This window comes from Gymnoscopelus braueri (genome assembly GCF_963280865.1).
Source record: "Gymnoscopelus braueri genome assembly, chromosome: 11".
Lineage (NCBI taxonomy): Eukaryota > Metazoa > Chordata > Actinopteri > Myctophiformes > Myctophidae > Gymnoscopelus > Gymnoscopelus braueri.
Window position 1 is genome coordinate 428100 of NC_137613.1, and position 26655 is coordinate 454754.

General features: G+C 43.4%; 1 protein-coding gene and 1 long non-coding RNA gene across 5 annotated transcripts in view; one reads left to right on the forward strand and one right to left on the reverse strand.

Moving 5' to 3' along the window:
* thrb (thyroid hormone receptor beta) overlaps nt 1-22629 on the forward strand; it is a 48172-nt gene extending 25543 nt beyond the window's left edge. Inside the window, exons 6-12 of one of the 4 annotated variants that reach the window (XM_080441931.1) lie at nt 7471-7618; nt 7879-8090; nt 11895-11981; nt 14114-14254; nt 15223-15481; nt 17827-18053; nt 18122-22629. In XM_080441931.1, the coding sequence (XP_080298057.1) occupies nt 7471-7618; nt 7879-8090; nt 11895-11981; nt 14114-14254; nt 15223-15481; nt 17827-18053; nt 18122-18136 (1089 nt within the window). In that variant the 3' untranslated portion in view covers nt 18137-22629. Of the gene's footprint in view, nt 1-7470; nt 7619-7878; nt 8091-11894; nt 11982-14113; nt 14255-15222; nt 15482-17826 lie in introns of all 4 variants that reach the window. The other 3 variants (XM_080441930.1, XM_080441933.1, XM_080441932.1) reach the window with 3 other exon arrangements.
* Nucleotides 22630-22862: 233 nt separating this feature from the next.
* LOC308095049 lies at nt 22863-25734 on the reverse strand. The gene is made up of 3 exons (XR_013934021.1): nt 24035-25734; nt 23760-23822; nt 22863-23549 (listed from the first exon to the last, which is right to left on the reverse strand). It is a non-coding gene; the product is annotated as an uncharacterized lncRNA (long non-coding RNA).
* Nucleotides 25735-26655: the final 921 nt, after the last annotated feature.

Below are 26655 nucleotides of genomic sequence, written 5' to 3' on the forward strand. Positions count from 1 at the left end.
CAGAGACAGTGTAGCGTCTCAATAAACTATAGGATCATAGAATACAGAGACAGTGTAGTGTCTCAGTAAACTATAGGATCATAGAATACAGAGACAGTGTAGTGTCTCAGTAAACTATAGGATCATAGAATACAGAGACACTGTAGTGTCTCAGTAAACTATAGGATCATAGAATACAGAGACAGTGTAGTGTCTCAGTAAACTATAGGATCATAGAATACATAGACAGTGTAGTGTCTCAGTAAACTATAGGATCATAGAATACAGAGACAGTGTAGTGTCTCAGTAAACTATAGGATCATAGAATACAGAGAGACAGTGTAGTGTCTCAGTAAACTATAGGATCATAGAATACAGAGAGACAGTGTAGTGTCTCAGTAAACTATAGGATCATAGAATACAGAGACAGTGTAGTGTCTCAGTAAACTATAGGATCATAGAATACAGAGACAGTGTAGTGTCTCAATAAACTATAGGATCATAGAATACAGAGACAGTGTAGTGTCTCAATAAACTATAGGATCATAGAATACAGAGACAGTGTAGTGTTTCAGTAAACTATAGGATCATAGAATACAGAGACAGTGTAGTGTCTCAGTAAACTATAGGATCATAGAATACAGAGACAGTGTAGTGTTTCAGTAAACTATAGGATCATAGAATACAGAGACAGTGTAGTGTCTCAGTAAACTATAGGATCATAGAATACAGAGACAGTGTAGTGTCTCAGTAAACTATAGGATCATAGAATACAGAGACAGTGTAGTGTCTCAATAAACTATAGGATCATAGAATACAGAGAGACAGTGTAGTGTCTCAATAAACTATAGGATCATAGAATACAGAGAGACAGTGTAGTGTCTCAGTAAACTATAGGATCATAGAATACAGAGAGACAGTGTAGTGTCTCAGTAAACTATAGGATCATAGAATACAGAGACAGTGTAGTGTCTCAATAAACTATAGGATCATAGAATACAGAGACAGTGTAGTGTCTCAGTAAACTATAGGATCATAGAATACAGAGACAGTGTAGTGTTTCAGTAAACTATAGGATCATAGAATACAGAGACAGTGTAGTGTCTCAGTAAACTATAGGATCATAGAATACAGAGACAGTGTAGTGTTTCAGTAAACTATAGGATCATAGAATACAGAGACAGTGTAGTGTCTCAGTAAACTATAGGATCATAGAATACAGAGACAGTGTAGTGTCTCAGTAAACTATAGGATCATAGAATACAGAGACAGTGTAGTGTCTCAATAAACTATAGGATCATAGAATACAGAGAGACAGTGTAGTGTCTCAATAAACTATAGGATCATAGAATACAGAGAGACAGTGTAGTGTCTCAGTAAACTATAGGATCATAGAATACAGAGAGACAGTGTAGTGTCTCAGTAAACTATAGGATCATAGAATACAGAGACAGTGTAGTGTCTCAATAAACTATAGGATCATAGAATACAGAGACAGTGTAGTGTCTCAGTAAACTATAGGATCATAGAATACAGAGACAGTGTAGTGTTTCAGTAAACTATAGGATCATAGAATACAGAGACAGTGTAGTGTCTCAGTAAACTATAGGATCATAGAATACAGAGACAGTGTAGTGTTTCAGTAAACTATAGGATCATAGAATACAGAGAGACAGTGTAGTGTCTCAATAAACTATAGGATCATAGAATACAGAGAGACAGTGTAGTGTCTCAGTAAACTATAGGATCATAGAATACAGAGAGACAGTGTAGTGTCTCAGTAAACTATAGGATCATAGAATACAGAGACAGTGTAGTGTCTCAATAAACTATAGGATCATAGAATACAGAGACAGTGTAGTGTCTCAGTAAACTATAGGATCATAGAATACAGAGACAGTGTAGTGTTTCAGTAAACTATAGGATCATAGAATACAGAGACAGTGTAGTGTCTCAGTAAACTATAGGATCATAGAATACAGAGACAGTGTAGTGTTTCAGTAAACTATAGGATCATAGAATACAGAGACAGTGTAGTGTCTCAGTAAACTATAGGATCATAGAATACAGAGACAGTGTAGTGTCTCAGTAAACTATAGGATCATAGAATACAGAGACAGTGTAGTGTCTCAATAAACTATAGGATCATAGAATACAGAGAGACAGTGTAGTGTCTCAGTAAACTATAGGATCATAGAATACAGAGAGACAGTGTAGTGTCTCAGTAAACTATAGGATCATAGAATACAGAGACAGTGTAGTGTCTCAATAAACTATAGGATCATAGAATACAGAGACAGTGTAGTGTCTCAGTAAACTATAGGATCATAGAATACAGAGAGACAGTGTAGTGTCTCAGTAAACTATAGGATCATAGAATACAGAGACAGTGTAGTGTCTCAGTAAACTATAGGATCATAGAATACAGAGACAGTGTAGTGTCTCAGTAAACTATAGGATCATAGAATACAGAGACAGTGTAGTGTCTCAGTAAACTATAGGATCATAGAATACAGAGACAGTGTAGTGTCTCAGTAAACTATAGGATCATAGAATACAGAGACAGTGTAGTGTCTCAGTAAACTATAGGATCATAGAATACAGAGACAGTGTAGTGTCTCAGTAAACTATAGGATCATAGAATACAGAGACAGTGTAGTGTCTCTGTAAGCTATAGGATCATAGAATACAGAGACAGTGTAGTGTCTCTGTAAGCTATAGGATCATAGAATACAGAGACAGTGTAGTGTCTCAGTAAACTATAGGATCATAGAATACAGAGACAGTGTAGTGTCTCAGTAAACTATAGGATCATAGAATACAGAGACAGTGTAGTGTCTCAGTAAACTATAGGATCATAGAATACAGAGACAGTGTAGTGTCTCAGTAAACTATAGGATCATAGAATACAGAGACAGTGTAGTGTCTCAGTAAACTATAGGATCATAGAATACAGAGACAGTGTAGCGTCTCAGTAAACTATAGGATCATAGAATACAGAGACAGTGTAGTGTCTCAATAAACTATAGGATCATAGAATACAGAGACAGTGTAGTGTCTCAGTAAACTATAGGATCATAGAATACAGAGACAGTGTAGTGTCTCAGTAAACTATAGGATCATAGAATACAGAGACAGTGTAGTGTCTCAGTAAACTATAGGATCATAGAATACAGAGACAGTGTAGTGTCTCAGTAAACTATAGGATCATAGAATACATAGACAGTGTAGTGTCTCAGTAAACTATAGGATCATAGAATACAGAGACAGTGTAGTGTCTCAGTAAACTATAGGATCATAGAATACAGAGAGACAGTGTAGTGTCTCAGTAAACTATAGGATCATAGAATACAGAGAGACAGTGTAGTGTCTCAGTAAACTATAGGATCATAGAATACAGAGACAGTGTAGTGTCTCAGTAAACTATAGGATCATAGAATACAGAGACAGTGTAGTGTCTCAATAAACTATAGGATCATAGAATACAGAGACAGTGTAGTGTCTCAATAAACTATAGGATCATAGAATACAGAGACAGTGTAGTGTTTCAGTAAACTATAGGATCATAGAATACAGAGACAGTGTAGTGTCTCAGTAAACTATAGGATCATAGAATACAGAGACAGTGTAGTGTTTCAGTAAACTATAGGATCATAGAATACAGAGACAGTGTAGTGTCTCAGTAAACTATAGGATCATAGAATACAGAGACAGTGTAGTGTCTCAGTAAACTATAGGATCATAGAATACAGAGACAGTGTAGTGTCTCAATAAACTATAGGATCATAGAATACAGAGAGACAGTGTAGTGTCTCAATAAACTATAGGATCATAGAATACAGAGAGACAGTGTAGTGTCTCAGTAAACTATAGGATCATAGAATACAGAGAGACAGTGTAGTGTCTCAGTAAACTATAGGATCATAGAATACAGAGACAGTGTAGTGTCTCAATAAACTATAGGATCATAGAATACAGAGACAGTGTAGTGTCTCAGTAAACTATAGGATCATAGAATACAGAGACAGTGTAGTGTTTCAGTAAACTATAGGATCATAGAATACAGAGACAGTGTAGTGTCTCAGTAAACTATAGGATCATAGAATACAGAGACAGTGTAGTGTTTCAGTAAACTATAGGATCATAGAATACAGAGACAGTGTAGTGTCTCAGTAAACTATAGGATCATAGAATACAGAGACAGTGTAGTGTCTCAGTAAACTATAGGATCATAGAATACAGAGACAGTGTAGTGTCTCAATAAACTATAGGATCATAGAATACAGAGAGACAGTGTAGTGTCTCAGTAAACTATAGGATCATAGAATACAGAGACAGTGTAGTGTCTCAGTAAACTATAGGATCATAGAATACAGAGACAGTGTAGTGTCTCAGTAAACTATAGGATCATAGAATACAGAGAGACAGTGGTGTCTCAGTAAACTATAGGATCATAGAATACAGAGACAGTGTAGTGTCTCAGTAAACTATAGGATCATAGAATACAGAGACAGTGTAGTGTCTCAGTAAACTATAGGATCATAGAATACAGAGACAGTGTAGTGTCTCTGTAAGCTATAGGATCATAGAATACAGAGACAGTGTAGTGTCTCTGTAAGCTATAGGATCATAGAATACAGAGAGGGGGGAGTAACTGGGAGCCAATGGAGGGAGCGGAAAAAGGGGGAGACGTGAAAGTTTTGGCTGGTTGAAGACCATTCAGCATTCTGGATCATTGGAGAGGTTTAGGTGAACATGCCGGGAGGCCAGTAAGGAGAGAGTTACAGTAGTCATGTTTTGATATGTCTGAGGTCTGGATAAGGAGCCGGGCTGACTCCTGGGTGAGGAAGGGTCTGATCATTCGAATGTTATAGAGCGCAAAGGCTGTAAAGTTAAAGGATCGAGTGACCGCTGTGATGTGTGCCTTGAATGAGAGCTGACTGTCCAAGGTATTTAGTGTACAGGGACAAAAGGTTACCAACCTTTGTCTTTCCCCAAAGGTTGACACGACACGCAACCAAGTACAAACCCTAAGCCATGTGACTCTACAGCCATAAAAATAGATATTATAATTCATCCTCCAAAAGATACAAAACTGCTAGGATCCTGATGAGAGTAAATACGAGCACATCTCACCAAACCTCCATTCACTGCACTGGTTCTATACATACACACATCTCACCAAACCTCCATTCACTGCACTGGTTCTATACATGCACACATCTCACCAAACCTCCATTCACTGCACTGGTTCTACACATACACACATCTCACCAAACCTCCATTCACTGCACTGGTTCTACACATACACACATCTCACCAATCCTCCATTCACTGCACTGGTTCTACACATGCACACATCTCACCAATCCTCCATTCACTGCACTGGTTCTACACATGCACACATCTCACCAAACCTCCATTCACTGCACTGGTTCTACACATGCACACATCTCACCAATCCTCCATTCACTGCACTGGTTCTACACATGCACACATCTCACCAATCCTCCATTCACTGCACTGGTTCTACACATGCACACATCTCACCAATCCTCCATTCACTGCACTGGTTCTACACATGCACACATCTCACCAAACCTTCATTCACTGCACTGGTTCTACACATGCACACATCTCACCAAACCTCCATTCACTGCACTGGTTCTATACATGCACACATCTCACCAAACCTCCATTCACTGCACTGGTTCTACACATACACACATCTCACCAAACCTCCATTCACTGCACTGGTTCTATACATGCACACATCTCACCAATCCTCCATTCACTGCACTGGTTCTACACACACATCTCACCAAACCTCCATTCACTGCACTGGTTCTACACATGCACACATCTCACCAAACCTCCATTCACTGCACTGGTTCTATACATGCACACATCTCACCAATCCTCCATTCACTGCACTGGTTCTACACACACATCTCACCAATCCTCCATTCACTGCACTGGTTCTACACATACACACATCTCACCAAACCTCCATTCACTGCACTGGTTCTACACATGCACACATCTCACCAATCCTCCATTCACTGCACTGGTTCTACACATACACACATCTCACCAATCCTCCATTCACTGCACTGGTTCTACACATGCACACATCTCACCAATCCTCCATTCACTGCACTGGTTCTACACATGCACACATCTCACCAAACCTCCATTCACTGCACTGGTTCTACACATGCACACATCTCACCAATCCTCCATTCACTGCACTGGTTCTACACATGCACACATCTCACCAATCCTCCATTCACTGCACTGGTTCTACACATACACACATCTCACCAAACCTCCATTCACTGCACTGGTTCTATACATGCACACATCTCACCAAACCTTCATTCACTGCACTGGTTCTATACATGCACACATCTCACCAAACCTTCATTCACTGCACTGGTTCTACACATACACACATCTCACCAATCCTCCATTCACTGCACTGGTTCTATACATGCACACATCTCACCAAACCTCCATTCACTGCACTGGTTCTATACATGCACACATCTCACCAAACCTCCATTCACTGCACTGGTTCTATACATGCACACATCTCACCAAACCTCCATTCACTGCACTGGTTCTATACATGCACACATCTCACCAAACCTTCATTCACTGCACTGGTTCTACACACACATCTCACCAAACCTCCATTCACTGCACTGGTTCTATACATGCACACATCTCATCAAACCTCCATTCACTGCACTGGTTCTACACATACACACATCTCACCAAACCTCCATTCACTGCACTGGTTCTATACATGCACACATCTCATCAAACCTCCATTCACTGCACTGGTTCTATACATGCACACATCTCACCAAACCTTCATTCACTGCACTGGTTCTACATGTCTTACAGTCACAATAAAACATCTCTCTGTTAACCTTGTCCAATCTGTTTGTTTTTTTTTATTTTTATTTGTTGTTTTTTTATTTCTGATTCTGATGAATTTGCAAATTGTTTCTTTTTATATACATGTTTGAAATAAACACTGGAACTCACTCCTGACCACCTGAGCGCTCTACTTCAAGAGAGAACTTAAGTCTTTCCTTTTTAATAAAGCATTCTGTTAGCTCTTCTTCTTTTTATTGTACTGTAGCGCTGTGGAGAGTAGCTTCAGATGAAATGATGGTTCTGTTATGTAAACAACAGGTCAAAATGCAGTGGTGGGAGAAGTACTCACAATCCTTTGAAAATAGCAGATCTACAAGCTCACAACATGTCGCATCGCGACGCTTTGTGAGCTTGTAGATCTGCTATGTTCAAATAGACAACGTTTAAATAGGGCTGAAGTGGTTAATGTATGTTTTGCAATAATGATCTACAAAGTAACCAATGACATAAGTTTTCAAATAATTGTAGTGGAGTCGAAGTACAAGTATAAACAAATGGAAATACTCCAGTTAAGTAAAAATGACTGTTTCTCTTCAAAACCAGGGCTTCTTCAGGAGAACCATCCAGAAGAACCTGAACCCGACCTACTCCTGTAAGTACGAGGCCAAGTGCATCATCGACAAGGTCACCAGGAACCAGTGCCAGGAGTGTCGCTTCAAGAAATGCATCGCCGTCGGCATGGCAACCGATTGTAAGTTATTACATTTTTTTACGAGCAAAGGATCGTCGTTTTAACCCATTCAATGCAGGAACGCATGTGGGTCATTTTAGATTTGAGCTATCACCATTATTTTATACTTTGGGCTATGCAAAAATAGCAGATCTACAAGCTCTCGTACGCTATTTTTGAAAAATCTTGAAAATATGTGAAAATCTTTGAATATCTATTTTTGAAAGTGAACACCTATTTTAAATCGATGTCCCCCCCCCCCCCCCCCCCCCCTCACACAGTGGTCCTGGACGACAGCAAGCGGCTGGCCAAGCGGAAGCTGATCGAGGAGAACCGGGAGCGGAGGAGGAAGGAGGAGCTACAGAAGACGGTGTGGGAGCGGCAGGAGCCCAGCCGGGAGGAGTGGGAGCTGATCCGCATGGTGACCGACGCCCACATGAGCACCAACGCTCAGCAGCAAGGGAACCACTGGAAGAGCAAACGCAAATTCCTGGTGAGACCACGAGACCACCGAGACCACGAGACCACCAAGACCACCGAGACCGCGAGACCGCGAGACCACCGAGACCACCGAGACCGCGAGACCACGAGACCGCGAGACCGCGAGACCACGAGACCACCGAGACCACCGAGACCGCGAGACCGCGAGACCACGAGACCACCGAGACCACCGAGACCACGAGACCACGAGACCACCGAGACCACCGAGACCAGCGAGACCGCGAGACCACCGAGACCGCCAGACCGCGAGACCACCGAGACCACGAGACCACGAGACCACCGAGACCACCGAGACCACCGAGACCGCGAGACCGCGAGACCACCGAGACCAGCGAGACCAGCGAGACCGCGAGACCGCGAGACCGCGAGACCACTGAGACCACCGAGACCGCGAGACCACCGAGACCGCGAGACCGCGAGACCACCGAGACCACCGAGACCACCGAGACCACGAGACCACGAGACCACCGAGACCACCGAGACCGCGAGACCACCGAGACCGCGAGACCGCGAGACCACGAGACCACCGAGACCGCGAGACCGCGAGACCGCGAGACCACCGAGACCGCGAGACCGCGAGACCACCGAGACCAGCGAGACCAGCGAGACCGCGAGACCGCGAGACCGCGAGACCACCGAGACCACCGAGACCGCGAGACCACCGAGACCACCGAGACCGCGAGACCACCGAGACCGCGAGACCACGAGACCACCGAGACCACCGAGACCACCGAGACCACCGAGACCACGAGACCACCGAGACCACCGAGACCGCGAGACCACCGAGACCACGAGACCACGAGACCACGAGACCACCGAGACCACCGAGACCGCGAGACCACCGAGACCACCGAGACCACCGAGACCACCGAGACCACGAGACCAGCGAGACCAGCGAGACCACGAGACCACGAGACCACGAGACACCGAGACCACCGAGACCACGAGACCACCGAGACCAGCGAGACCACCGAGACCGCGAGACCACCGAGACCGCGAGACCACGAGACCACCGAGACCACCGAGACCACCGAGACCACCGAGACCACGAGACCACCGAGACCACCGAGACCGCGAGACCACCGAGACCACGAGACCACGAGACCACGAGACCACCGAGACCACCGAGACCGCGAGACCACCGAGACCGCGAGACCACCGAGACCACCGAGACCACCGAGACCACCGAGACCACGAGACCAGCGAGACCAGCGAGACCACGAGACCACGAGACCACGAGACACCGAGACCACCGAGACCGCGAGACCACCGAGACCAGCGAGACCACCGAGACCGCGAGACCACCGAGACCGCGAGACCGCGAGACCACGAGACCACCAAGACCACGAGACCACGAGACCACGAGACCACCGAGACCACGAGACCACCGAGACCACGAGACCACCGAGACCACCGAGACCACGAGACCACCGAGACCACCGAGACCACCGAGACCACGAGACCACCGACACCACGAGACCACGAGACCACCGAGACCGCCGAGACCGCCGAGACCGCCGAGACCACCGAGACCGCGAGACCACGAGACCGCCGAGACCACCGAGACCGCGAGACCACCGAGACCGCGAGACCACCGAGACCACCGAGACCACCGAGACCGCGAGACCACGAGACCACCGAGACCACCGAGACCACCGAGACCGCGAGACCACGAGACCACCGAGACCACCGAGACCACCGAGACCACGAGACCACCGAGACCACCGAGACCACCGAGACCGCGAGACCACGAGACCACCGAGACCACCGAGACCACCGAGACCACGAGACCACCGAGACCACCGAGACCACCGAGACCACCGAGACCACGAGACCACCGAGACCACCGAGACCACCGAGACCGCGAGACCGCGAGACCACGAGACCACGATACCGCGAGACCGCGAGACCGCGAGACCGCGAGACCACGATACCACGAGACCACGAGACCACGAGACCACCGAGACCACCGAGACCACGAGACCGCCCGCCCGTCCGTCCGTCCGCTCGTGCATAACATGGGCAACTGGCGGCCCGGGGGCCACATGCGGCCCCCACCTTCACTTAACGCGTCCCGCTGGTTAATATCAGAATAGTGATTATATTATAGATTTCAGCTGTTATGATTCCAAACATACAAACATGACCCGCTTTAATTACTTCAGTCTATATTAGTCTTAAAATTCTATTGTCTTTTTTATGTCCAGTGTATCTGTATTTAAGTTCATGAAGTTAACATAAGTATATACACATACATAAAAAATAATATAATATATATATATATATATATATATATATATATATATATATGATATAAATAAATATAATAAAAACATAAATATACATATGTATAATGCGGCCCGACAGGTAGACCACATGACATGCCCCTGAAAATACTAATTCAAATATTATATTTATTTTATATTTATATATATTTTAATATTTAAAAACAAAAATCACAAAACTCCTCCCACCACCAACAACACCCTCTATGGGGGTCCTTCAAATTAGGAGTTTGATGAACCACTGCGCTACACTAAATGGAACAGAGCCTTCATTAGTATCATTGTAACACCTGTGATGGAAGTAAGGAAGAGGCCTAATTTCTTTCCAATATGGCTGCTGTGTATAAAGTGTGTTAAACCCCACTCATACCCTAGCCTCATACCCTAGCCTCATACCCTAGCCTCATACCCGAGCCTCATACCCGAGCCTCATACCCTAGCCTCATACCCTAGCCTCATACCCTAGCCTCATACCCTAGCCTCATACCCTAGCCTCATACCCTAGCCTCATACCCGAGCCTCATACCCGAGCCTCATACCCTAGCCTCATACCCTAGCCTCATACCCTAGCCTCATACCCTAGCCTCATACCCTAGCCTCATACCCTAGCCTCATACCCGAGCCTCATACCCGAGCCTCATACCCTAGCCTCATACCCGAGCCTCATACCCTAGCCTCATACCCTAGCCTCATACCCTAGCCTCATACCCGAGCCTCATACCCTAGCCTCGGACCAAGGCTGACATTGATTTATTTTAAATATATATGTTGATTAATGGTGTATCTGATCCTCTGGAAAACAAAGAACTCATTTATAACAGAACTTCTTATTTCTGTTTCTGTGTTGTTCTATTTTCAAAGCTGGAAAACAAACAATATGAAAACAAACAAATCTCTTCATCTCCATGGTTACTAATAACTGATCTCTTTCCCTCCTCTTCCTCTGTCTCTGGGTTTTGAAGCATTTTTTTCTCACTTTGACTAACTTTAACTTTTTCCTCCTGTCCTGATTGAAGTCTGATCTGTGCTCTGATTTGATCTGAGGTTTCTATGGCAACAGCAGAAACAACACAGATTTCATATTCGTCAATATGATCAAATATGGACGGACACGGACACGGACACACACACACACACACACACACACACACACACACACACACACACACACACACACACACACACACACACACACACACACACACACACACACACACACACACACACACACACACACACACACACACACACACACACACACACACACACACAGTAAAGTAACAGTTTTGGACATACACGTTTTCCACGCTGACAGAGACCATATAGTCAATCATTTCGGTGCTGATGATGCTACTGAGTGTCAGGTTGCCATAGAAACCGCTTCCTCTTCCTCCTCTCTCTCTCTCTCTCTCTCTCCCTCTATGTCTCTTAACCCTGTGTGTGTTTCTAGTTGTCTCTTGAACAGCGTCTCCTTCATTGAACCTTCACCACTGCTGTTGATTACCCAACAGGTCGAGGATGCAATGCTTCTTAATGAAATAACATGTAATTTATTCTATACTTCTGACCAGAGTGCAGTGGGGGTGAAGGAGTCCAAGGTAAGAATGACAACATTCTCTTATCTCCATATAAGACCTTTTTGTGTTTCTGACTGTGTGTCTAACTCACAGTCCTGTATATACACCTTAACAGACGTGTCTGACACACAGTCCTGTATATACACCTTAACAGACGTGTCTGACACACAGTCCTGTATATACACCTTAACAGACATGTCTGACACACAGTCCTGTATATACACCTTAACAGACGTGTCTGACACACAGTCCTGTATATACACCTTAACAGACGTGTCTGACACACAGTCCTGTATATACACCTTAACAGACGTGTCTGACACACAGTCCTGTATATACACCTTAACACACATGTCTAACACACAGTCCTATATATACACCTTAACACATCCACCGCCAGAGGTTAATCTCATAATGTACTCACCAGTGCCAAGGTGTTTTTGTTGTTTTTTTGTTTTTTTCATGTCGCCATAGATCTTGTTAAAATCCTTAAGATTGAGCCGTGAACGGTCTGTTTACATCCGCGAGATCTCCCTGTATCTCCCAGTGAAGATCGCGTGTCAAACGGGGCATCCATGTTTGAGTTAGAGCGGATTACGTTAAACAGTGAAATGCGAGGAGAAAAAACTACAGGAAGAGAATTGAGTTTCAGTTTCGTCTGTAGAATGGGAGCGGGCGTGATCGTCGAAACCGGATCCCAAATAATTCTATTTCCTGTCATCAAACCGGAAACGGAAGTGGATCAAAAAAAATCCGAAAGTGCACCCGGACCGCGCATGCGCGAAAAGACCGCAGCCCGTAGGACTACGGGCTCGGCGCTTAACCGTTGGATTTAACGGCCCGTAGAACTACGTGTCTAACACACAGTCCTATATAGAGCCCTTAACAGACATGTCTAACACACAGTCCTATATAGAGCCCTTAACAGACGTGTCTAACACACAGTCCTATATAGAGCCCTTAACAGACGTGTCTAAAACACAGTCCTATATAGAGCCCTTAACAGACGTGTCTAACACACAGTCCTATATAGAGCCCTTAACAGACGTGTCTAACACACAGTCCTATATAGAGCCCTTAACAGACCACATCACACTGATAAGAACCAGTATGTATAGATCTATAGACCCTTAACAGACCATATCACACTGATAAGAACCAGTATGTATAGATCTATAGACCCTTAACAGACCACATCACACTGATAAGAACCAGTATGTATAGATCTATAGACCCTTAACAGACCACATCACACTGATAAGAACCAGTATGCGGTCATGTCTCTAGGACGCCTCACTAGCCAACACACAGGAGGAGGCTGAATGAACTGAAACCAGAGAAACCCTGAAACAACAGGTTGAGAATTGATTGCATGAAACGATCACCTGTGCGTCCAGTCTCAATGTTGGTAAACACATCATTGGTCTATTGACGGCCCTCGGTAAAGGGGCGTGCACTCCCGTTTATACTCATACCCTGCCGAGGAAAGGGGGCGTGGCACAAAAGCATCTAAAGTAGCAGATCTACAAGCTCGAAACGTGTCACTTCGATCTGATGTTCACGTGAGAACATTTATTTAGTCATGGTCAAAAAATCTACCGCGGTGGAGGTCGGGGAAGGAGGGTGATATCGGTCATTACACGTACTCCTATGGTCTGGGGGGGGGGGGGGGGCGGGAGGAGTAGGATGAAGGCTCTACGTCCTCCTGGTGGGGGCTCCTCACTGGCAGGTGAGTCAGTAGGATAGAACAGCAGTGACAACACAGACATGTGTGAGAGGAGGAATTAATTGGCTTAACGACTACATTGGGGAGAAAAGGGGGTAAAAAATAATTGGCTACTCTAAAAAATAAATAAAAAATAAATTAAAAAAACACTTAATGTTGTGAGGTGGACACATTGACCCCTCCTCCTTTAGTGTTAATGAGGTGGACACACTGACCCCTCCTCCTTTAGTGTTAATGAGGTGGACACACTGACCCCTCCTCCTTTAATGTTAATGAGGTGGACACACTGACCCCTCCTCCTTTAATGTTAATGAGGTGGACACACTGACCCCTCCTCCTTTAATGTTAATGAGGTGGACACACTGACCCCTCCTCCTTTAATGTTAATGAGGTGGACACACTGACCCCTCCTCTCTTGTCTTCTCAGCAGGAAGATCAGCCTCCCATCCTAAACGCTCCAGAGGGAAGCAAAGTGGACATCGAAGCCTTCAGTCAGTTTACTAAAATAATCACCCCCGCCATCACCCGCGTGGTGGACTTTGCCAAAAAACTGCCTATGTTCTGTGAGGTAAGCAACGCGGCGGCGGGTTTGTAGATCTATGTTCTGTGAGGTAAGCAACACAGCGGCGGGTTTGTAGATCTATGTTCTGTGAGGTAAGCAACGCGGCGGCGGGTTTGTAGATCTACTGTGAGGTCAGCAACGCGGTGGCGGGTTTGTAGATCTATGTTCTGTGAGGTAAGCAACGCGGCGGCGGGTTTGTAGATCTATGTTCTGTGAGGTAAGCAACGCGGCGGCGGGTTTGTAGATCTATGTTCTGTCATAATAGTTTCCATGTTGAAAGATTTTCACACATTTTCAAATATTTAGATAAAAAGCAGAAATAGCAGATCTACAAGCTTACAACGCGTCACGTTGTACGCTTGTAGATCTGCTTTTTTTTTTTTTTTTGTACATGTATAAACATGATTAAATATGTCAATAAGTTTTGCATGTTTCAGTTATGTGTCATATCTGCCATGTGCAACTTTTGATCACGATGCCTGAAAGGCTTCATTATGTTCCAATACTGTCCAACGCCAAACACACAATTAAAACATTAATCGCAATTATCTGAGTGACAATGAATCGTCGTCAACTTAAATGTGTAATGGTGACAGTCCTAGCTGGGGTTCAAGTGGTTAAAGGGGAATACCACTCATTTTCAACATTGAATGTCTTTAATACACCTTAGAGCTGTTGTGTGGAAATAAGAAAAAAGCCCCCCCCCCCCTTCTATGTTGCCTAGAACTGGATAATTGATTGAGGTCATGTGATCATTGACATACGCACGGTGTACTTTGGGCTCCGCCCCTTCAGCCAAAAGTACACCTTGCGTATGTCACTGATCACATGACCTCAATCAAACACAGTTCTAAGGTGTATTAAAAACATATAGTTCAATGTTGAAAATGAGTGGTATTCCCTTTAAGCATCTTTGATGAGGCTAACGAGGCTCCTGTGTTTCCTGTTTCCTGTGCGTGCCGTCTTCCTCCTAGCTGCCTTGTGAGGACCAGATCATCCTGTTGAAAGGCTGCTGCATGGAGATCATGTCTCTGCGCGCCGCCGTGCGCTACGACCCCGAGAGCGAGACGCTGACGCTCAACGGCGAGATGGCCGTCACGCGCGGACAGCTGAAGAACGGCGGCCTGGGCGTGGTCTCCGACGCCATCTTTGACCTGGGCGTGTCACTGTCGTCCTTCAACCTGGACGACTCTGAGGTGGCCATGCTGCAGTCCGTCATCCTGCTCTCCTCTGGTGAGAAACACCCTTCTGTTGTCATCCTGCTCTCCTCTGGTGAGAAACACCCTTCTGTTGTCATCCTGCTCTCCTCTGGTGAGAAACACCCTTCTGTTGTCATCCTGCTCTCCTCTGGTGAGAAACACCCTTCTGTTGGCTTTGTTACGTATCGTTAGAGAAACACCCTGATGTTGACTTTGTTACGTATTGTTAGAGAAACACCTTTCTGTTGGCTTTGTTACGTATTGTTAGAGAAACACCCTTCTGTTGGCTTTGTTACGTATCGTTAGAGAAACACCCTTCTGTTGGCTTTGTTACGTATTGTTAGAGAAACACCCTTCTGTTGGCTTTGTTACGTATTGTTAGAGAAACACCTTTCTGTTGGCTTTGTTACGTATTGTTAGAGAAACACCCTTCTGTTGGCTTTGTTACGTATCGTTAGAGAAACACCCTTCTGTAGGCTTTGTTACGTATCGTTAGAGAAACACCCTTCTGTTGGCTTTGTTACGTATTGTTAGAGAAACACCTTTCTGTTGGCTTTGTTACGTATCGTTAGAGAAACACCCTTCTGTTGGCTTTGTTACGTATTGTTAGAGAAACACCCTTCTGTTGGCTTTGTTACGTATCGTTAGAGAAACACCTTTCTGTTGGCTTTGTTACGTATTGTTAGAGAAACACCCTTCTGTTGGCTTTGTTACGTATTGTTAAAGAAACACCTTTCTGTTGGCTTTGTTACGTATTGTTAGAGAAACACCCTTCTGTTGGCTTTGTTACGTATTGTTAGAGAAACACCTTTCTGTTGGCTTTGTTACGTATTGTTAGAGAAACACCCATCTGTTGGCTTTGTTACGTATCGTTAGAGAAACACCCTTCTGTTGTCTTTGTTACGTATCGTTAGAGAAACACCCTTCTGTTGGCTTTGTTACGTATTGTTAGAGAAACACCCTTCTGTTGGCTTTGTTACGTATTGTTAGAGAAACACCTTTCTGTTGGCTTTGTTACGTATTGTTAGAGAAACACCCTTCTGTTGGCTTGGTTACGTATTGTTAGAGAAACACCCTTCTGTTGGCTTTGTTACGTATCGTTATAGAAACACCCTTCTGTTGGCTTTGTTACGTATCGTTAGAGAAACACCCTTCTGTTGGTTTTGTTACGTATTGTTAGAGAAACACCCTTCTGTTGGCTTTGTTACGTATTGTTAGAGAAACACCCTTCTGTTGGCTTTGTTACGTATCGTTAGAGAAACACCCTTCTGTTGGCTTTGTTATGTATTGTTAGAGAAACACCCTTCTGTTGGCTTTGTTACGTATTGTTAGAGAAACACCTTTCTGTTGGCTTTGTTACGTATTGTTAGAGAAACCCTTCTGTTGGCTTTGTTACGTATTGTTAGAGAAACACCCTTCTGTTGGCTTTGTTACGTATCGTTAGAGAAACACCCTTCTGTTGGCTTTGTTATGTATTGTTAGAGAAACACCCTTCTGTTGGTTTTGTTACGTATTGTTAGAGAAACACCTTTCTGTTGGCTTTGTTACGTATTGTTAGAGAAACACCCTTCTGTTGGCTTTGTTACGTATTGTTAGAGAAACACCTTTCTGTTGGCTTTGTTACGTATTGTTAGAGAAACACCCTTCTGTTGGCTTTGTTACGTATTGTTAGAGAAACACCCTTCTGTTGGCTTTGTTACGTATCGTTAGAGAAACACCCTTCTGTTGGCTTTGTTATGTATTGTTAGAGAAACACCCTTCTGTTGGTTTTGTTACGTATTGTTAGAGAAACACCTTTCTGTTGGCTTTGTTACGTATTGTTAGAGAAACACCCTTCTGTTGGCTTTGTTACGTATTGTTAGAGAAACACCTTTCTGTTGGCTTTGTTACGTATTGTTAGAGAAACACCCTTCTGTTGGCTTTGTTACGTATTGTTAGAGACCGGGAGAAATGGCTTTTATCGGTCATTTTATTTTAAAGTTTCAGTCTGGATTTTTCTGGACAGAGTGCACAGAGTGCCGCGCTATGAGCTTGTAGATCTGCTATTTTTTATTTTTTTAATGAAATAATGGTTAAAGTGGATACACAGATGCGTTCCCGGTCTTAAAGGGTTAATGTGGTTGTGTGTACTAATAGAATGAATGTTCCTCCCCTCAGATCGTCTTAAAGGGTTAACTAATAGAATGAATCTCTCCCCTCAGATCGTCTTAAAGGGTTAACTAATAGAATGAATCTCTCTCCTCAGATCGTCTTAAAGGGTTAACTAATAGAATGAATCTCTCCCCTCAGATGGTCTTAAAGGGTTAACTAATAGAATGAATGTTCCTCCCCTCAGATGGTCTTAAAGGGTTAACTAATAGAATGAATCTCTCTCCTCAGATCGTCCGGGCCTCAGCAGTGTGGAGCGCATCGAGCGTTGTCAGGAGGAGTTCCTGCTGGCGTTCGAACATTACATCAACTACCGCAAACACAAGGTGGCGCACTTCTGGCCCAAGCTGCTCATGAAGGTCACCGACCTCCGCATGATCGGAGCGTGCCACGCCTCCCGCTTCCTGCACATGAAGGTGGAGTGTCCCAACGAGCTGTTCCCGCCCCTCTTCCTCGAGGTCTTTGAGGACTGACCAATGGGAAGGTGGAGTGTCCCAACGAGCTGTTCCCGCCCCTCTTCCTCAAGGTCTTCGAGGATTGACCAATGGGACGGACGGACAGACGGACGCGTGTACGTGTGTGTGTGTGAGCGCACAGGTGTGTGTGTGAGCGCACAGATGTGAGTGCGAGCGCGCGCGCGTGTGTGTGTGTGTGTGTGTGTGTGTGTGTGTGTGTGTGTGTGTGTGTGTGTGTGTGTGTGTGTGTGTGTGTGTGTGTGTGTGTGAGTGCACGGATGTGTGTGTGAGTGCGTGTGCTTGTGTCTCTAAGAACTTGTGAGGCCCAAATGCCTCCCCCCCCCCACACACACACACACACACACACACACACACACACACACACAGTATAGTAGAATTTGATAAATAGAAATACATGCGCAGGTGTGTGCGTCTGTGTGCTTGTATTTCTGCAATTGTGAGGGCCAAATGCCCCCCCCCCCCCCCCACACAAGTATAGTCATGTGTGCATGTGCGTGTGCGTATGCATTTGTGCGTGTGCGTGTGCGTGTTAGGGCTACATATCAATATTACGTGAATATGGTGAAATAAGACCAGATATTTGGGCATTTTTGGGGCATTTTGGATAATATGGTGAAATGGCCTAATGGTCTGTTCATGGTTTTAATAACGTAAACCTTATTGTATGCTTAAAAAAAACCTGAATCTTTAAAAAAATTGCCGACATACAATACAAGATCTTGTAATTTCGTTGTTTATGAAAAAAAAAAAAAAATGTTTAAAGAAAATGTGTATTATCGCCAAGACACAATATTATAGTCACAATATTATAGTCACAATATATCATTATTGTTATTATTTGGTCAAACATTTTTTGATTTTGTCCATATCGCCTGGCCCTAGCGTGTACATGTGTGCGTGAGTGTGTGTGTGTATGTGCATGCGTCTGTGCGTGCGTGTGTGTGTGTGTGTGTGTGTGTGTGTGCGCGCGTCCGTGTGTGTGTGTGTGTGTGTGTGTGCGTGCATGTTTGCACGTGGTCTGGGCACCCTGATGGTCTCAGTAATAAGTGGGACTTGAAACACTTTGAACTGTTTCCATAGCAACTACTGAGCATCACCTTCATTCCATAGAGTTTGTGGCCTCTAGTTGTGGATGGAACCATTCCTTACAATGCGGGTACATGTGAATAATAGCATTTTGGTTTATTTTGTTGTTTTTTTTATCGTTGCTGTTGTTGTCGTCATTGATGTCGATGTTTGAACTTTCATCTCTGATATTTTTTTGATAGTTTTGTTTTTGTTTGTTTGTTTGTGTGCGTTGATTGTACAGTTGGCATATCGGTGATTTTAGTTGACACTTTGATCAGTTTATATAACAAACAAACGTTGTTTTTTTTCCGTCTTTTTACATCATATTTCCGACTCAAAATGGCCGCTAACCGTTAACTTACACGACACAGACACGCTAGTCGGAAGCCGTTAGTTCAGTACGTTTGTTCCGCCTTTTTCCCCTTTGCGTTAAAGCCACAATCCGGGTACTTATATTTTTTAATGAAAAAAACGTCACGCTGACCCATCTGTACAGTAAAATATGTTAATAAAATATAACTAATATATATGTTAGTGGTCAGGTGGTCTCCCTGCTCTTCTACTGAGACATATAGACCCTGATGTCAATAAAGTTATTTGATACAGGCGACGCACTGGATTGGACACTATCTTTTATCTTTGGTTGGGACGTCGTGGCGATCACTTCTCCTCCGCTAAGGAGAGGAAGACAAACAGACAGAGAATACAACCTGCGGATTGTGGCTTTAACCAAACCAATTAGTGGGCTATCAGTGTTTTGTTAATTATGTAAATGAGTGTCTGACCTGTTCAGTACTGCCATACTGTGACCTCTGACCTGACCCATAACGTAGACTAGCTCGTTAGACTAGCTCGTTAAGACTAGCTCGTTAAGACTAGCTCGTTAAGCGTGGGGCTTAACGAGCTACAGGTGTCCTCCTAGACTAGAGAGACTGGTCAGGACTTACTGAAGCACATACATGCTGATGTCAGGAAAAGACAATCATAGAATCTTTCTCTGAGGAACGACGCCACATGCTGTGCCAAAACCCCGCCCTCCCTACGAGTCCGATGATGGGCTGTGACATCACACCTCGTAGCGAGACTCATGTCCCCGCCCCCATTAAGCTGCTTTTACTACAACACCTCCGTTATGGCGCTGGGTCTCAACGACGGGTCCGGGGACCACCGGGGGTCCAAATGGACCCTTAAAGGCTCCTACATGCTCCGGTTTTAGAACATCCAACCACCATTTCTTCCCATCACTTATCCACCTAAAGTTCCTTATGGTTAAGACACCATCATACTCATTTTTACTGCCAAGCGAACAGGGAGCCCAAAAAATGTAATAGAAATACCACAATGAAAAAATTTAAAACAACAATGAAATAAAGTAGAAAAGGCAGTTCCTGTAGAAACTGTGTGGGCTCGCTGAAAACACCTGCAAAGTACATAATGTACAGTACTAAATATGTTTAAGCAGAATGTACATTTGAAGGTACAAGTCATTTAAATAAAATCACAACATCAATGGACTATACATTTAAAAGCATTAATATGCTTAACAGAAATTGTATTGAATAGAACGTACAAAACGTTGTAGTTGATCTACAAGCTCACAAAGCTTGTAGATCAACTATTTCTACTATTTAGAAAATTATTAAATATGTCGGTAATTTATTTGTATGTTTAAGTTATTTGTCATATCTGCTCTGTGCAATTTTTGATTACGAAGCCTAAAAGGCAAACAGAAGTTTTTATTCATTTGTCCAACGCCAAAAACACAATTAATTCGTTAATCGCAATGATTTGTGCGACAATTAATCACCAACTTAAATGTGTAATGGTGGCAGCCCTAGCTGGGAGAGTAAAAACCTCCCGGTGTTCTGAGGTGAACGGGTGAGACTCTCATCACTGAGTCACCCAGTGACGTCATTCTGTAGCGATCCACCGTGGTGGGTGGGTGGATGGCTAAAAGTGGAGCATGCAGGGGCCTTAACGGATGTGGTTCCATTTGTACGACGTTGAGCCCCAGTGCATTCTGGGTTCAAACGTTCTCATCCCGGCCTTGTTGGCTCGAATAGTCCGACATGTAAAATATTACCGTTTATCAGAAGTTGTTCTGGATGTGTCAGTTATGTTACAGACAGACAGACAGACAGACAGACAGACAGACAGACAGACAGCGTGGATGATGCCATGGTGCTACAGGTGGTAGGGGTGAGGAAATGGCTTCAAACGTAAAAAAAAAAAAAAACTTTTTGTCGTTGTTCGTTCACAGAAACACAGAAAAGGAAAAGGATTCCTCCAGGAACAGCAGTAAACACGTTGTACATAAACCGTACGTAACTAAAACATACACACATATATTATGCATGTGCCTACAGTACCACGAAACCACCACCAGGGGCAGCAGTCTCCCCCATCATCACCACAACAACAACACAATCTAGTGGGATTTTGTCGGAAAACCCAGTGGTTGGAAGAAGTACTCGGATTCTTTACTTAAGTAAAAAAGTAACAATAACCGCGGTAGAGAGCGGCCCGAAACTAATTCTATTCATGACTGAACATCAGCGAGGTACAAGGGGGTGGAGCTGCTTGTAGCTCCGCCCTCTCTCTTCTTATTTTAACGTTGTTGTTTTTCCTCTTCTCTCTACAGTCAAACTAAACGAGCCTCTGTATGGTATTTGTTGTTTGCAAAAAAAAATTAAGAAACGTGACAAAAAACATTTGCTTTGTAATATATCTACCGCTAGTTCCGCTTCACACTACAACTACTACTACTACTACTACTACTAGTACTCCTGCTCTTCATCATCCTCCTCCTCCTCCTGGAAGCAGCTTGTAGTGTTTTCTGTGAAGTGATTTGATGCCTTCCTCCTTCCATGGTCCAGCCATAGACTTGTTGTTGCTGCAGTGTTTTGTCTGAATGAACCAGAACCTCCTCACATTCTAAAGACGGAGTCCGTTTCTGACACCCATCAATCAAATGGAACGTAAGAAAGGCCTCGAGTTGTTTTGATGTTTTTAATCTGGCGTTTGGGACCTAATATCTCAGAACGGGGTTTAGGGTTAGGCCGTTTCAGACGGGGAGCGAGTGACGCGGGCGTTCTCGCTTGGATCAGCGGGGATCGCGCCGCGATCGTTGTTGTTTTGTCCTCCCGTGTGAAGCGGGAGAAGAAAAGCTGACCAGAATCCAGCTCTTGGTCGCCCGCGGGCGTGCGCACGAGACCGGCGCCGAGAATTTCACGGGAACGCGCCCGCCTGCCTCTCCGCCCCTCAACTTCTCGGCGCGTCCCAAATAATCGCCCGTCTCTCATTGAAAATTAATGACTAAGGCACGTCACTCGCTCCCCGTCTGAAACGGCCTTTATACATCTCACCTTCGTAAGTGGAAAAAACGAGAGTTTTAGAGACACACAGTAAATCGTGGAATTGATCCATTTGTAACTCTGAGAGTGAATAAATGCAACCAATAGAGCGTCGCAGTTCCCGCCCACTTCCTGTTTTTTTTGGTGCCGGAAGAAAAAACTCAATGCATTTTTCCATTGACATTTCCAAAAATATTTATATCTATTAATTTAAGCCTCGAATCAAGCCATCATGACATGACATGAATCATGACCATAAAACGTTTGATTCTGTGATTTTTTTTTTGTTGAAAACGGCAAAACAAAGGGTATTTATTAAATATAGTATATCATATAATTAAATATAAAATAAAAAAAAATCACAGAAAAACTCGTTTTATGGTCATGATTCATGTCATCTCGTGATGGCTTGATTCGAGGCTTAAATTAATAGATATAAATATTTTTGGAAATGTCAATGGGAAAAATGCATTGAGTTTTTTCTTCCGGCACCAAAAAAAACAGGAAGTGGGCGGGAACTGCGACGCTCTATAGAGAGTATGAACATGCGTCACTTTTCCACCGGGACACGCCCCCCTCATCTACACTGAGTGGTAGACATTGAGCATCATGGAGAGTTGGACACGCCCCCCTCATCTACACTGAGTGGTAAACATTGAGCATCATGGAGAGTTGGACACGCCCCCCTCATCTACACTGAGTGGTAGACATTTATTGACAGAAAGTGTCTCTATGGTGGATTTTTATGAAACAAAAGCTTAGATAGAAAGAGGATAATTCAAGCTTTCCGTACAGCTGCCATGTTAGTGAATTTAACGTAGTTTAATACAATCATATAGGACTGTTCTGTTTGGATGTACAGTATGGGCTGTCAAGGCCAGAAAGTAGTTTTTTGCCACTCAGTAGGCGTTCCCGCATAACTTCCGGGTAGGATGATGTCACAGGCATAGGCTCTATTGGACCCAGAAGGAATCCATTTGGTTCCATTTGCACACTCTCAGAGTTAAGTTAAAGGGTTAACGTTTACCGAATTTGTACCCGAATACCCAAACATCACCTCTGACATCACAGTGCACACCTCTGACATCACGGTGCACACCTCTGACATCACAGTGCACACCTCTGACATCACGGTGCACACCTCTGACATCACGGTGCACACCTCTGACATCACGGTGCACACCTCTGACATCACGGTGCACACCTCTGACATCACAGTGCACACCTCTGACATCACAGTGCACACCTCTGACATCACGGTGCACACCTCTGACATCACAGTGCACACCTCTGACATCACAGTGCACACCTCTGACATCACAGTGCACACCTCTGACATCACGGTGCACACCTCTGACATCACAGTGCACACCTCTGACATCACGGTGCACACCTCTGACATCACAGTGCACACCTCTGACATCACGGTGCACACCTCTGACATCACGGTGCACACCTCTGACATCACAGTGCACACCTCTGACATCACAGTGCACACCTCTGACATCACGGTGCACACCTCTGACATCACGGTGCACACACATCTGCATTTGAAGGCAGAAATGCACAGTTAAGACAAACAGGGTCGTTTTTTCTTCCAACACTAAATGTGATCCTCTCACATCCGCACAATGGCAACAAACCACACACACTGTTCAGGCCTTTTCAGTTGTACTGGGTGGTGAAAACGGACTCCCTCACAAACACACACACACACACACACACACACACACCTCACAAAACCTGTACAAACTCAAAGTAAATGCACAGACAATCAGAGCGAGAGAGAGAGAGAGAGAGAGAGAGAGAGAGAGAGCGCAGTGCAGCGTAGAGATACACACAGGGTCCAATAAGCACCCGGTTCCACCGTGAACCTTTGACCTCACACACCGTGGCTGTACTGACCTCAACACGCTGAGCCAGTTGACCTATTGACCTTTTGAATAACGACGGCCTCGTTTGTGCTTCGCTGTGCGACCGGCCGCGGGGCGGTGGCTCGCTCGCTCGCCGAAAATATGCGTATTTTTTTCCACACGCACAAAAAAACACGGGTTCGTTTTTTTGTGCGAAGCATGAACCAGACTGGAGTGACTTTAGAGACATATTAGATAAATGTCACCTTTATTCAGAGAGGAAACATCTTGACTCGCTACAGCACGGTGTTATATCTCTCTCCTGGGAGCGCTTACTTACTTCTTAAAGGATTCTCAGTTACAAACCAATAAACAGAAAACTTGCACCGTTAGAGAAAAAGATATTTTACAGAAACAAAGGAAAAAGGATGTATATTTTCAAGACCGCAGAGTCTCTCTTTTTTTTTTTTTTTACGGATGTTAGCATAATATGAACATGATATTGTTTCGCATAACATTAAAAAAAGTTTATCTTTACAGTAAAATGCCGTTTCCACTTCTCCGCAAAACACGATTCATGAGGACGTTGGATTTGATCATAAACGACTCTTAGCGTTAACGTTGCATCATTAGTTCTATACAGTAACGGATCAATTGTTATACTGTAACAACAATAACAACAATACTTAGGGCTGGGTGATATATTCATTTTAAATCAATATCATGATATGACACTTGATATTGTATCGATATTAAATCAATATCATGATGTGAGACTCGATATTTTCTGATATTTTAGATATCATAATCTGACATAATTTGGGTCACTTTATTTTATACTTTCAAAAATTTAAAAATAATAAATAAAAAAGCAAGAATTGCCAATTTACAAGCTCACAACGCATCGCATCGAACCGCGTTCGGGAGCTTTTTTTTTGTGCTATTTTTGCTATTTTATTATTTAGCGGTGGGAAAAGTACTGTATACTATCATCAAAATATTGATATTTAGATATTTGGTCAAAGATATGGTGATATTAGGTTTTCTTCATATCACCCAGCCTTAATAATAAAACTGCTACAAGTCAATTGAGACAAGAGACCAAAAACCTCTTTGTCCAAAAGCATTACCAGCATCGAAAACATAATAATAAAAACAAAACAATCAAACCGTCAAATGAATAAAAAAAACAGAACTCTCCTCGTGTATGTTTGGATGTTTTTGAACTGATTGTACAAACCGGCCGGTACTGGAAAAGTGTCCTGAAGAGAAAGAGAGAGAAAACATGGACTTTGTACAGAATGTATGGAGATTATGAATGAATCTGTGGTTTGAAATTATGATGATGAGGTTTTGTTCCAAATTTGCTGACTTGCACTTGGGCTGAAAGAGACATATATATATATATATATATATATATATATATATATATATATATATATATATATATATATATATATATATATATATATATATATATATACACACAGTGGTGGAAAAAGTACTCAAATTCTTTATTTAAGTAAAAGTACCAATACTGCAATATAGAAATACTCTGTTACAAGTAAAAGTCCAGAATTCTAAATTTACTTGAGTAAAAATACAAACATAATTGGCATCAAAATGTACTTAAAGTACCAAGAGTAAAAGTACAAAAATATTTGAAAATAGCAGATCTAAAACAAGCTCACAACGTGTCGCGATGCGACGCGTTGTGAGCTTGTAGATCAGCTATTTTCAAATAGCCTGTGCATAAAATAGGGCTAAAGTATGTTTTATAATAGAACAATTTATATCTGCAAAGTAACTAGTAAATTAAGTTTTCAAATAATTGTAGTGGAGTAAAAGTACAATATTTGCCTCCGAGATGTAGTGGAGTAGAAGCAAAAGTATTGACAATTGGAAATATTCCAGTAAAGTAAAAGTACCTAAACATTTTACTTAAGTACAGTACTTGAGTACATGTACTTAGTTACTTTACACCACTGTATATATATAGGCCAGAAACAATGATGTCTCACAGTTTTGGACATGATGAACCTGCCTGGAAAAAGCAGAAAAGTTGCACTTATAAAGAGATAATTATTTTGATGCTTAAATGATAATTGATGATGTTTGCACTTAATGTGAATTGGCTCTGGAGAATAAAGGTGGTTTTGAGAAACATTTGGGTTATTGTGGTGTTTGTGTTTGTGTCAAAGTCCACGGCCAAAACCATTGGAGGAAACTGGTATCCCTCCTGTTTCTGTTTACTAAAGAGCTGGAGAGACAGTTAGACCTCTGTTACTGAACACACACTCTAACAGTGAT